Below are 15415 nucleotides of genomic sequence, written 5' to 3'. Positions count from 1 at the left end.
ACCATGAGGAAGTGCAATGACTTTCAGATGGCAGTTGCAGATATAGGAACCATGAGGAAGTGCAATGACTTTCAGATGGCAGTTGCAGATATGGGAACCATGAGGATGTGCAATTGAGATAGAAATGGGAGCTAAGTGGGAGTGACAGAATTATAAGTAGGACCAGTGACCTATTCCAAATGGCGACCCAGTCACCCAGTAGACTTTATTTCCTTAATGGTTTTTATTGGAGGTTAGAGAGCATAAATCACTTATGGACATAAGGCTGTGATATCAGCAGGTACAATTTCATGGTAAGACACAACTGCGAAGAACACAGACCTGTAGAACATAGAACAAACCCAGAACTTCTGCTGGAGTCAGATGGGAAAGGGAGGAGGGGTGGGTTAAAGACAAACGGAGGAACCCTCTCACAGTTTGGATGTTACGGACAAGTTATGAACCTCCGCCAGCCATTCGATAAGGATCCCATTGACGGCCGCTGGCCTGTAAATAAGGGGAGAACGTAAGTAAATGGCTATTAGAGGTAATGACGTTAAACAGGTAGGGGGCATTAACAGTAGGACCATCTCTAGCCCCCCCTTCCGTTCATATGTAAGGTCCAGTCAGGGCAGTTTGCAGGTACAAGTGGACCCAGGGCAAAGCTCTTATTAAAAAGAGGTGTCTGCCATTTCTAGGGGTGCTTTAGCCAGAGGTTACAGCAGATGAATGGGCCGATGGTGGCCCCCACGAGGCTGCGCTACGACTGAAGCTTGACTTAGCCAACATGGCTGATATGTATTGTGCTGGGGCAACTGATGGAGAATCTCAATGCATATCTCTATAAGTGTTTATTTCAATATATACAGGGGCTAAACACGGCATGTACCCTGTGCACCAATGCAGCTGGGAGTGGGGGCTACACAGACATAATAGAAACATTTTACAACCTGAGCCCCCAGTTTTCAGTGATACAAAGTAGCCGGCCCTGTTTTATTCTGTGGGTGCCTTTCAACTGCCCTCCCTAAAACTGCAGGCCAATGTCTGGGCAAGCCCCCCTTACCTGGCACATAATAAATATAGTATAGCGATGGCCTAAACTACAAACAGCCACTGCCAACTACCGCCCTAAATGGCCTTCAAACTGAGCCACCAATCCACGGCTCTGGGCTTGCCAATGGCGGTCACAACCTCTATATTGGGGGTTCAAAGTCATTCTAGATATATATTGTTATTTAGCATCCGCCTACTTGCACCCCCTTAGGACTCATTTGGGGAAATGTTTCAAAGGAGCAACATTTGCTACTGATCCAGTCACCTATAGCAACCAATCAGCAGGAAGCATGTACTGGTCACCTCTTAAAAACTATATTTTTATTGGTTGCTATGGACAGCTGCAACTTTTTATTACCTATGGATATTTCCGTTGTATTACTAGCTTTAAAAAATATGTTCTTCAAAATTGATGCAATATTCAGTGTACAGTCTCATCTGTGAGCTAAAACTATCAGTATAATATCTGTCCTGCTTCTCACACAGCTTCAGTAACACACTGCAACTGTCACCCAATACAGTCAGTAACGCACTGCAACTGTCACCCAATACAGTCAGTAACGCACTGCAACTGTCACCCAATGCAGTCCATAACACACTGCAGCTGTCACCCAATGCAGTCAGTAACACACTGCAGCTGTCACCCAATGCAGTCAGTACCACACTGCAGCTGTCACCCAATGCAATCAGTACCACACTGCAACTGTCACCCAATGCAGTCAGTACCACACTGCAACTGTCACCCAATGCAGTCAGTACCACACTGCAACTGTCACCCAATGCAGTCAGTAACGCACTGCAACTGTCACCCAATGCAGTCAGTAACGCACTGCAACTGTCACCCAATACAGTCAGTAACGCACTGCAACTGTCACCCAATGCAGTCCGTAACACACTGCAACTGTCACCCAATACAGTCAGTAACGCACTGCAACTGTCACCCAATACAATCAGTAACTCACTGCAACTGTCACCCAATACAGTCAGTAACGCACTGCAACTGTCACCCAATGCAGTCCGTAACGCACTGCAGCTGTCACCCAATGCAGTCAGTAACACACTGCAGCTGTCACCCAATGCAGTCAGTACCACACTGCAGCTGTCACCCAATGCAATCAGTACCACACTGCATCTGTCACCCAATGCAGTCAGTACCACACTGCAACTGTCACCCAATGCAGTCAGTACCACACTGCAACTGTCACCCAATGCAGTCAGTAACGCACTGCAACTGTCACCCAATGCAGTCAGTAACGCACTGCAACTGTCACCCAATGCAGTCAGTAACGCACTGCAACTGTCACCCAATGCAGTCAGTAACACACTGCAGCTGTCACCCAATGCAGTCAGTACCACACTGCAGCTGTCACCCAATGCAGTCAGTACCACACTGCAACTGTCACCCAATGCAGTCAGTACCACACTGCAACTGTCACCCAATGCAGTCAGTAACGCACTGCAACTGTCACCCAATGCAGTCAGTAATGCACTGCAACTGTCACCCAATGCAGTCAGTACCGCACTGCAACTGTCACCCAATGCAGTCAGTACCACACTGAAACTGTCACCCAATACAGTCAGTAACACACTGCAACTGTCACCCAATACAGTCAGTAATGCACTGCAACTGTCACCCAATACAGTCAGTAACACACTGCAACTGTCACCCAATACAGTCAGTAACACACTGGAACTGCCATGCAACTTGCTCACCTCAGTCTGTATTTCTCACTCACATTAGAATGTTGCAGTAGTTCTATTCTTTATATCGTCAGTATTACTGCACATTTCCAAAAACTCCCACTAATACATTCTATTCTGCTCATTATGTTGTTGATTTGTTGTTTTATTTCCCAAAGTAATGAGCACTTTCTCTTTGGCTCACATATAAAATAATGGTTCAGTTGTTTTATGTTTAGATTCTGGCTGCTGCCTTGTTAGAAGCAATTATATTGCCAGCGTAAACACAATGAGTATTTTACTGAAATTAACAAAACAAAACAAAATATATATATATACAAGTATGGGATGTGTTATCCAGAAACCCGTTATCCAGAAAGCTCCAGATTATGCGAAGGCTCCATTTAAATCAAATAATTCAGATTTTTAAAATTGATCCCTTTTTCTCTGTAATAATAAAACAGTACCTGTACTTGATCCCAACTAAGATATAATTACCCCTTATTGGGGGCAGAACAGCCCTATTGGGTTTATTTAATGGTTAAATGATTCCCTTTTCTCTGTAATAATAAAACAGTACCTGTACTTGATCCCAACTAAGATATAATTACCCCTTATTGGGGGCAGAACAGCCCTATTGGGTTTATTTCATGGTTAAATGATTCCCTTTTCTCTGTAATAATAAAACAGTACCTGTACTTGATCCCAACTAAGATATAATTACCCCTTATTGGGGCAGAACAGCCCTATTGGGTTTATTTCATGGTTCAATGATTCCCTTTTCTCTGTAATAATAAAACAGTACCTGTACTTGATCCCAACTAAGATATAATTACCCCTTATTGGGGCAGAACAGCCCTATTGGGTTTATTTCATGGTTAAATGATTCCCTTTTCTCTGTAATAATAAAACAGTACCTCAGCAGCAGCTATCTGGTTGCTATGTTCTAAATTACCCTAGTAAGCAGAGACTGGTATATGAATAGGGAAGGGGCTGAATAGAAAGATAAGTAATAAAAAGTAACAATAACAATAAAACTGGAGCCTCACAGAGCAATAGGATTTTGGCTGCCGGGGTCAGTGACCCCCATTTGAAAGGTGGGAAGAATCGGAAGTAGAAGGCAAATGATGCAAAAACTATACTAAATATAAAATGAAGACAAATTGAAAAGTTGCTAAGAATAGGCCTTTCTATAACATACTATAAGTTAACTTTACAGTAACCCCTTTAATGCTGGCGCTGTGCCCCCTAGCCTTACACAATACTTTGCTGTACATCTGTGCCTATCAGTAGACATTCTCCCTGGATAAAAAACTCTAAAGGTACTTCAAAGCCAAAATAGCTGTTTTTGTTACAGGGGAAGGAGCAGGCTTACACTGACAGGCACTGAGGGGTGTAACTCAGAGCTACGGATGTGCCTAATGAAATGGAATCATCTGCATCTGAGCAGAGTTCAGCAATGGTGCCCACGGCCGACGTCGGAGGAATAATGAAAGTTATTATCGGGCCCCCAGACTTGTCAGGCTGCCGACTCCTTTCTGCTGCGGGAAGGTAAGACAGAAAGCCGCCGACAGGTAGGTTGGCGCAGGCATTATTATAACGGTGTGACAGCGGGTAGTGCAGATGGATTATGGGATATTACATATTTCATTTCTTTTATTGGATTTGATAACCTGATTCTCTCCCACAGACTGAAAATATTTCTACAAGAAGAAGAGTAATTAGAGAGTGCTGCCGCCTACAGCGCAGGATCCTCACCTACATAATGAGCCCCCCCCCCCTTACCCATTCACATACAGTTTATCCCTCAGAACTCTCTCCATGCTCCTGTCACTGGGTTCCATTCCTGTCGCTTTACAGATATTCAGAGAGCTGTACCTGAGTCTGACACATTGGGGCACATTGATCAAAATGTCAGATTAGAGTTCAGGTATCTCTATATCTGTAAAGCGACAGTGACAGGAGCAATAACAATTTTGAGATCATTTTGTATTTTTTCCAACTTAAAGAACATTTCGGAATGTAAGCGAAAATTTCGTTAAAATTCCAGTTTTTCGTGGCTTTCGTTAAAATTTCCACAGAAAAAAACGTAAAGAATACGAACATTTCGGAACTGGCTTTGGTTACACTTTCCTCAGGACTATCTTTTCGCCAGGTTTGATCCGGCGAGTGCCTATGGGAGGCATCAAAGCCAGAAAGGTTTTCGTGACATAATTTTCAGCACAAAAATAGACTTTCGGAACGCAATTGCGATATTTTTGTACGAACGATAAAAGCATTTTCGAGACATTTTAGAACTTCAGAAATTATCGTGGTTACTCCAAATTAATACCATATCTAACTTATAGACATTTCGGAATGTATGGCAAAGGCTTAACAAAATTCCACCAGTTTTCGTTAAATTTCCCCCCAAAAATGTACTTTGCGCAAAGAATACGGACATTTCGGAATTGGCTTTGGTTACACTTTCCTCTGGACTATCTTTTTTTGCCAGGTTTGATCTGTCAAGTGCCATTGAGTCCTATTGGAGGCATCAAAGCCAGAAAGGTGTTCGTGATATAATGAACTTTTCAGCACAAAAGTATTGAGACTTTCGGAACGCAATTGCGATATTTTCGTATGAACGATAAAAGCATTTGCGAGACATTTTCGAACTTCATAAATGATCGTGGTTACTCCGAATTTATACCATATCTAACTTATAGACATTTCGGAATGTATGGCAAAGGCTCGACATAATTCCACGAGTTTTCGTTAAATTTCCACAAAAAAAACGTACTTTGCACAAAGAATACGGACAGTTCAGAATTGGCTTTGGTTACACTTTCCTCGGGACTTTCTTTTCGGCAGATTTGATCTGTCAAGTGCCATTGAGTCCTATGGGAGGCATCAATGCCAGAAAGGTGTTCGTGATATAATGAACTTTTCAGCACAAAAATATTGAGACTTTCGGAACGCAATTGCGATATTTTCGTATGAACGATAAAAGCATTTGCGAGACATTTTCGAGACATTTTCGAACTTCAGAAATGATCGTGGTTACTCCGAATTTATACCCTATCTAACTTATAGAACATTTCTGAATGTATGGGAAAATTTCTTGAAAATTCCATGATTTTTTCGGGTTTTCATTAAATTTCCATGGAAAAAAACGTACTTTGTGCAAATAATACGACCATTTCGGAATTGGCTTTGGTTACACTTTCCTCGGGACTATCTTTTCACCAGGTTTGATCTGTCAAGTGCCATTGAGTCCTAGGGAAGACTTCCAAAGCCAGAAAGCTTTTCATGGCATAACAAACTTTTCAGCACGAAAATATCGTGCCTTTCGGAACGCAATTGCAATAAAAGCATTTTCGAGACATTTTAGAACTTCAGAAATGATCGAGGTTACTCCGAATTTATACCATAATGTGTTTTAAACACAGAAAAGAACGGATTTTAGTTAATGTGCCCCATAATTTCACCTTCTGCTGCTTTTCTAACTCACAGGGGAGGGCAGGGCCCATACACAATGCGTCTCTGCAGTAGAAGTAATCGGGGAGCGTGCCCCCAAGCTACCCCCCCCGCAGACTGACAGAAATGAGCCTTTCCAGCTTGGCAGATAGACATTCCAGCCATAATATATATCAATAAGAACATGAAGTGTATAAGAAATTGCTGAGGTGCAAATAAATCACAGTATTGCCTCTGAGCTTGGGAAACTACAGGCCAGTAGGGTAATAAATAATAATGGCACCCCCTAGCTATGCTGCCTTGCAACATTCCATTTCATTACAGAAATTCTGCATCTGGTAATTCAGTTCCATTATGTTAAAATATTCTTCAGCCATACGGTGCATATACACTATGAGCTAGCTGGGGAAAATTTACTGCCAATACCCAGTATGAGAAACCAGTTTCCTGTATATATCAGACTGGGGGTACAGGGGCATAATATCACCTTTCCATCTGCGTCCAGTGGCTGCATTCTTCTATATGTCCTCGGCTCAAATTAGGAATCTGGTTCAAAAGAAAAAAAAAAACAAAAACATGAGCCGCACCTTTAAAATATTTATTAAACGGGAAGCGAATAGAAAATGAATTTATTCCCTAACGAGAACCGGTCAATTGTAAATCATACACAGTGTATAATGAATGGCTGGCAATCAGGCTTCGGCTGGATGTGATTTATTAGTCTGTAAATTAAAGGGGATGTAAACCTTAAAGCAGAAATTGTGCCTAATGAAAACACTGTCATTCCAAGCAACTTCCCAATATCCGTTTGTTAAAAATGTCATTGCTTTTATAGTTGTAAATGTAATTGTACTGAAAGCAGGGTTTGTTTATCCCTTTCTGTTCTCCGGTTCTGACTCTAGAACCCATGGAGAACAAGTCTGTCTGCCAATAGGGGATACAAATACGTTTGAAAATAACCACTAAAAATACTGTATCAATATATACTGGAAAGTTGCTTAGAATGATATTTTATTTGATAAGGCAAAATCAGATTTAGGTTTTCTGGTTCAGGTTTCTGGTTTGGTTTCTTCTATATGTATATATAAAATATAATATAAATATGCTAACATGAAATTGCGCCAATGATCAGGTATTGAGGATATTCGGTTGCTTATTGTGCCCTATTACGGATCTAGCTGACGGCCCACAACACATTGAAGGGGTTGTTCACCTTTGAGTTAACGTTTACTATGATGTAATGGGTGCTATTCTGAGACAATTTGCAATTGGTCTTCATTTTTTATTAATTGTAGTCTTTTTAGTTATTTCATTTTCAGTTCAGGAGCTCTCCAGTTAGAATCTAAGATCCATGATCTTTATACGTTTAACTTGTTTTATGAAAAAGATGTCATTTAAGGTATTGCACTTAGCAGCACAATGAAGTCCAACTAAACTAAAGGCCCCCATACACGGGCCGATTGTAGCTGCTGATATCGGTCCCTTGGATTGATTCGGCAGCTTATCTGCCCATGTAGGGGCAGAAACGAGGGGCCTGGCCGACCGATATCTGGCCTAAAATTGGGCAGATATCGATCGGCCAGGACCGCATAGGCTTGTTGATGCGGTCCCAGAACCGACTGCCCCATTGCCGCCAATATAATGCGATCGTTTGGCCCCAGAGCCAAACGATCCAATTATTTTTTTTTAACTACACGCTCCCCGATATCACCCACCCGTAGGTGGGGATATCGGGTGCAGATCTGCTCGCTTGGCGATCTCGCCAAATGAGTGGATCTCAGCGTGTATGGGGACCTTTAATGAGGGGAACTTTCTCTGAATAAATGTGATTTAAGATCAAATTGGACAGATTTTGGAAGAGAATTGCAGAGACGGAGTGCAGGTCTTAGCTAACTCTTTCAGGTCCAGTCTCTCCTCCTTTAGAGAGATGTCTGATCCTGATACCCTGGTTACTGAGTACAACCACATACTTTCCTGCACCACTGACTCATTTGCCCCCTCCCTCAGTCTCTTTAGAACTAAACTCACAGATTCCCTATTGGGGCCCTCGCTCAGCCCCTGATCTGGGAACTGGCACTTATATTACTGTGTCACCCACTGTCACCTACTGCACTTAATATTTGTGTCTGAATGTTACATTCCCATTTAGATGGCAATTTATTGTCACTCCGTTCAATCATAAGCCCTAATAGTTCTTCAACATAAGTTCCCACTTACCAGATTTTCCATACCCTTGGTCATTATTGGAAGTAAAACAAAATCCTTTCCAGCCGTTACCATCAAAGCCGGAACCAGAATCTAAAAAAAAAAAGGAGAATGAGATTGTGATGCAAGTGCTGCTTATTTGAGAGGCACGTGGGGTTTAGTAGCGAAAAAATTATGGAGTACCAACCAATCAGCAGTTAGCGCAGGTAGAACAGTAGATGCAAACATCTGATTGGTTGTTACAGGCTTAAGGTACATGTTAAGATTCGCTCGCTTGCCAAGGTCGCCAATCGAGCAGATCTTCTCCCGATATCCCCACCTACGGGTGGGCAATATTGGGAAAATGTAGGTTAATTTGATCGTTTGGCCCTGGCGGCAATGGCACAGTCGGTTAGGGGACCACATCAACGAGCCGATGCAGTCCCCGATTCGACTAAATCTTTTAACCTGCCCAATCGATATCTGGCCAATTTCAGGCCAGATATTGGTCAGGCAGGCCCCTCGTTCCTGCCTCTACACAGGCCGATAAGCTGGCGAATCAGTCCAAGGGACCCATATCAGCAGCTATAATCGGCCCGAGTATGGCCACCTTTAGTGTGGTTAAATGAATGATTGCAGGCACTAATGCAGGTTCCTACTGTTTAACCGTTTATATGATTTGTTTACATGAAAGCACAGGCAGCACAGAAGTTTTGTTCTAATGGTTCTACCTTCCAGCCATGGGCAGAGATGTTCCACTCTGAGTTCCTCTGCATATTCCGGTACCAGTTTAATGGGCCCCTGTAAGATCAGCAGATAATCCAATGTCAAAAGGGAGGTCCCAGGGGCAGAGGGAGTAATTGAACCCCCAATAACATCCTACAGTGGCCCAGATGGGACAAACCATAAATAACACCCCAACATACAAACAGAGACGGGCAAGAGGGAACCTGGTGGTATCGGTGTAGCCAATTGGGAGAGGGAGTTCTTATAATTAGGCTCTTATATTTGCTGCTCGTTAGCCCTGTGATACAGGCACATTATCCTTTATATCAGCTGTAGGTTTATACGGGGGGTCCAGCTCAACCCCATTAACACAGTTATGGTGGGTACAAAGTGCTGATCCCAGGGTAACACGTTATTCTGGGGGCAATACAACCGATCCATTTTAGGGTTTAATTTTCCTTTCAGGACTGAAACATAAAACGTATCCAGTAATTGCCAAGTGCGAGTCTGGGCTGCTATTCCCCCGTGAATCTATCAATAAAGATGTCAAATGAAGCAGATATTTCTGTAATGCAGAAAACAAAATGGAATATGTAATTGGATGGAAATGATGCAAATGTCGTTTCCAGGCCAGTGCGAGTTCTTGGCAACGGGGGGAAATGACAGCTTGTCGGTCGGTTGGATACAGAGGAGCAATGTCTGAGCCGCCTCTGTACTGGCCCATTCCCCCGCTATAGGCACATTCATGGGCACAGACATGGGCAGATCTCTATATTTATTAAAGCAAATTGACATTTCAGTTTAACACATAGAGAGATTCTACTTAAAGTAATAAGTGCCAGTGCCCTGTAAACTGAGTTATACAGTACAATGAGTTTAAAGTAACTTCAAGGAGAGAATGTTATGGTTAGCAATTTGGTAGCCATTTCTATATAATATATATACAGTATATGGCAATATATGGCAGTGTATGTATATGGGAGTATATGCCAGTGTATGTATATGGGAGTATATGCCAGTGTATATATATGGGAGTATATGCCAGTATATGGGAGTATATGCCAGTGTATGTATATGGCAGTATATGCCAGTGTATGTATATGGGAATACATGCCAGTGTATGTATATGGGAATACATGCCAGTGTATGTATATGCCAGTATATGGGAGTATATGCCAGTGAATATATATGGCAGTATATGCCAGTGTATGTATATGGGAATACATGCCAGTGTATGTATATGGGAATACATGCCAGTGTATGTATATGGGAGTATATGCCAGTGTATGTATATGGGAGTATATGCCAGTGTATGTATATGGGAGTATATGCCAGTGTATGTATATGGGAGTATATGCCAGTGTATGTATATGGGAGTATATGCCAGTGTATGTATATGGGAGTATATGCCAGTGTATGTATATGGGAGTATATGCCAGTGTATGTATATGGGAGTATATGCCAGTATATGGGAGTATATGCCAGTGTATGTATATGGGAGTATATGCCAGTGTATGCATATGGGAGTATATGCCAGTGTATGCATATGGGAGTATATGCCAGTGTATGCATATGGGAGTATATGCCAGTGTATGCATATGGGAGTATATGCCAGTGTATGCATATGGGAGTATATGCCAGTGTATGTATATGGGAGTATATGCCAGTGTATGTATATGGGAGTATATGCCAGTGTATGTATATGGGAGTATATGCCAGTGTATGCATATGGGAGTATATGCCAGTGTATGTATATGGGAGTATATGCCAGTGTATGTATATGGGAGTATATGCCAGTGTATGTATATGGGAGTATATGCCAGTGTATGTATATGGGAGTATATGCCAGTGTATGTATATGGGAGTATATGCCAGTGTATGTATATGGGAGTATATGCCAGTGTATGTATATGGGAGTATATGGCAGTGTATGTATATGGGAGTATATGCCAGTGTATGGGAGTATATGCTAGTGTATGTATATGGGAGTATTTGCCAGTGAATGTATATGGGAGTATATGGCAGTGTATATATATGGGAGTATATGGCAGTGTATGTATATGGGAGTATATGCCAATGTATGTATATGGGAGTATATGGCAGTGTATGTATATGGGAGTATATGCCAGTGTATGTATATGGGAGTATATGCCAGTGAATGTATATGGGAGTATATGGCAGTGTATGTATATGGGAGTATATGCCAGTATATGTATATGGGAGTATATGCCAGTATATGTATATGGGAGTATATGCCAATGTATGTATATGGGAGTATATGGCAGTATATGTATATGGGAGTATATGCTAGTGTATGTATATGGGAGTATATGGCAGTGTATGTATATGGGAGTATATGCCAGTATATGTATATGGGAGTATATGCCAGTATATGTATATGGGAGTATATGCCAGTGTATGTATATGGGAGTATATGCCAGTGTATGTATATGGGAGTATATGCCAATGTATGTATATGGGAGTATAAGGCAGTGTATGTATATGGGAGTAGATGCCAGTGTATGTATATGGGAGTATATGCCAGTATATGTATATGGGAGTATATGCCAGTGTATGTATATGGGAGTATATGCCAGTGTATGTATATGGGAGTATATGCCAGTGTATGTATATGGGAGTATATGCCAGTGTATGTATATGGGAGTATATGCCAGTGTATGTATATAGGAGTATATGCCAGTGTATGCATATGGGAGTATATGCCAGTGTATGCATATGGGAGTATATGCCAGTGTATGCATATGGGAGTATATGCCAGTGTATGCATATGGGAGTATATGCCAGTGTATGTATATGGGAGTATATGCCAGTGTATGTATATGGGAGTATATGCCAGTGTATGTATATGGGAGTATATGCCAGTGTATGTATATGGGAGTATATGCCAGTGTATGTATATGGGAGTATATGCCAGTGTATGTATATGGGAGTATATGCCAGTGTATGTATATGGGAGTATATGGCAGTGTATGTATATGGGAGTATATGCCAGTGTATGGGAGTATATGCTAGTGTATGTATATGGGAGTATTTGCCAGTGAATGTATATGGGAGTATATGGCAGTGTATATATATGGGAGTATATGGCAGTGTATGTATATGGGAGTATATGCCAATGTATGTATATGGGAGTATATGGCAGTGTATGTATATGGGAGTATATGCCAATGTATGTATATGGGAGTATATGGCAGTGTATGTATATGGGAGTATATGCCAGTGTATGTATATGGGAGTATATGCCAGTGAATGTATATGGGAGTATATGGCAGTGTATGTATATGGGAGTATATGCCAGTATATGTATATGGGAGTATATGCCAGTATATGTATATGGGAGTATATGCCAATGTATGTATATGGGAGTATATGGCAGTATATGTATATGGGAGTATATGCCAGTGTATGTATATGGGAGTATATGCCAGTGTATGTATATGGGAGTATATGCCAATGTATGTATATGGGAGTATAAGGCAGTGTATGTATATGGGAGTATATGCCAGTGTATGGGAGTATATGCTAGTGTATGTATATGGGAGTATTTGCCAGTGAATGTATATGGGAGTATATGGCAGTGTATATATATGGGAGTATATGGCAGTGTATGTATATGGGAGTATATGCCAATGTATGTATATGGGAGTATATGGCAGTGTATGTATATGGGAGTATATGCCAGTGTATGTATATGGGAGTATATGCCAGTGAATGTATATGGGAGTATATGGCAGTGTATGTATATGGGAGTATATGCCAGTATATGTATATGGGAGTATATGCCAGTATATGTATATGGGAGTATATGCCAATGTATGTATATGGGAGTATATGGCAGTATATGTATATGGGAGTATATGCTAGTGTATGTATATGGGAGTATATGGCAGTGTATGTATATGGGAGTATATGCCAGTATATGTATATGGGAGTATATGCCAGTATATGTATATGGGAGTATATGCCAGTGTATGTATATGGGAGTATATGCCAGTGTATGTATATGGGAGTATATGCCAATGTATGTATATGGGAGTATAAGGCAGTGTATGTATATGGGAGTAGATGCCAGTGTATGTATATGGGAGTATATGCCAGTATATGTATATGGGAGTATATGCCAGTGTATGTATATGGGAGTATATGCCAGTGTATGTATATGGGAGTATATGCCAGTGTATGTATATGGGAGTATATGCCAGTGTATGTATATGGGAGTATATGCCAGTGTATGTATATAGGAGTATATGCCAGTGTATGCATATGGGAGTATATGCCAGTGTATGCATATGGGAGTATATGCCAGTGTATGCATATGGGAGTATATGCCAGTGTATGCATATGGGAGTATATGCCAGTGTATGTATATGGGAGTATATGCCAGTGTATGTATATGGGAGTATATGCCAGTGTATGTATATGGGAGTATATGCCAGTGTATGTATATGGGAGTATATGCCAGTGTATGTATATGGGAGTATATGCCAGTGTATGTATATGGGAGTATATGGCAGTGTATGTATATGGGAGTATATGCCAGTGTATGGGAGTATATGCTAGTGTATGTATATGGGAGTATTTGCCAGTGAATGTATATGGGAGTATATGGCAGTGTATATATATGGGAGTATATGGCAGTGTATGTATATGGGAGTATATGCCAATGTATGTATATGGGAGTATATGGCAGTGTATGTATATGGGAGTATATGCCAATGTATGTATATGGGAGTATATGGCAGTGTATGTATATGGGAGTATATGCCAGTGTATGTATATGGGAGTATATGCCAGTGAATGTATATGGGAGTATATGGCAGTGTATGTATATGGGAGTATATGCCAGTATATGTATATGGGAGTATATGCCAGTATATGTATATGGGAGTATATGCCAATGTATGTATATGGGAGTATATGGCAGTATATGTATATGGGAGTATATGCCAGTGTATGTATATGGGAGTATATGCCAGTGTATGTATATGGGAGTATATGCCAATGTATGTATATGGGAGTATAAGGCAGTGTATGTATATGGGAGTATATGCCAGTGTATGTATATGGGAGTATATGCCAGTATATGTATATGGGAGTATATGCCAGTGAATGTATATGGGAGTATATGGCAGTGTATGTATATGGGAGTATATGCCAGTATATGTATATGGGAGTATATGCCAGTATATGTATATGGGAGTATATGCCAGTGTATGTATATGGGAGTATATGCCAGTGTATGTATATGGGAGTATATGCCAATGTATGTATATGGGAGTATAAGGCAGTGTATGTATATGGGAGTATATGGCAGTGTATGTATATGGGAGTATATGCCAATGTATGTATATGGGAGTATATGCTAGTGTATGTATATGGGAGTATATGCCAGTATATGTATATGGGAGTATATGCCAGTATATGTATATGGGAGTATATGCCAATGTATGTATATGGGAGTATATGGCAGTATATGTATATGGGAGTATATGCTAGTGTATGTATATGGGAGTATATGCCAGTGAATGTATATGGGAGTATATGGCAGTGTATGTATATGGGAGTATATGCCAGTATATGTATATGGGAGTATATGCCAGTATATGTATATGGGAGTATATGCCAGTGTATGTATATGGGAGTATATGCCAGTGTATGTATATGGGAGTATATGCCAATGTATGTATATGGGAGTATAAGGCAGTGTATGTATATGGGAGTATATGGCAGTGTATGTATATGGGAGTATATGCCAATGTATGTATATGGGAGTATATGCTAGTGTATGTATATGGGAGTATATGCCAGTATATGTATATGGGAGTATATGCCAGTGAATGTATATGGGAGTATATGCCAGTGTATGTATATGGGAGTATATGCCAGTGTATGTATATGGGAGTATATGGCAGTGTATGTATATGGGAGTATATGCCAGTATATGTATATGGGAGTATATGCCAGTATATGTATATGGGAGTATATGCCAGTGTATGTATATGGGAGTATATGCCAGTGTATGTATATGGGAGTATATGCCAATGTATGTATATGGGAGTATAAGGCAGTGTATGTATATGGGAGTATATGGCAGTGTATGTATATGGGAGTATATGCCAGTGTATGTATATGGGAGTATATGCCAGTGTATGTATATGGGAGTATATGCCAGTGTATGTATATGGGAGTATATGCCAGTGTATGTATATGGCAGTTTAAATATATGGCTATTATTATTATTATCACGTGTTTATAAAGCATCAGCATATTACACAGCCCTGTATAACTATTGGGTTTATACACTGAACATGCAGAA

The 15415-nt window shown here is 40.7% G+C and overlaps 1 protein-coding gene across 2 annotated transcripts in view; it reads right to left on the bottom strand.

Moving 5' to 3' along the window:
- Positions 1-208: 208 nt before the first annotated feature.
- ephx2 (epoxide hydrolase 2, cytoplasmic) overlaps positions 209-15415 on the bottom strand; it is a 55462-nt gene continuing 40255 nt past the window's right edge. The window contains 4 exon segments of one of the 2 annotated variants that reach the window (NM_001006911.1): positions 209-486; positions 6656-6714; positions 8386-8466; positions 9084-9153. In NM_001006911.1, the coding sequence (NP_001006912.1) occupies positions 411-486; positions 6656-6714; positions 8386-8466; positions 9084-9153 (286 nt within the window). In that variant the 3' untranslated portion in view covers positions 209-410. 2 annotated transcript variants of the gene reach the window in all.

This window comes from Xenopus tropicalis, chromosome 5 (assembly GCF_000004195.4).
Source record: "Xenopus tropicalis strain Nigerian chromosome 5, UCB_Xtro_10.0, whole genome shotgun sequence".
Lineage (NCBI taxonomy): Eukaryota > Metazoa > Chordata > Amphibia > Anura > Pipidae > Xenopus > Xenopus tropicalis.
Note: the sequence above shows the minus strand (reverse complement) of the source record. Positions and strands in the feature narration are given on the sequence as shown.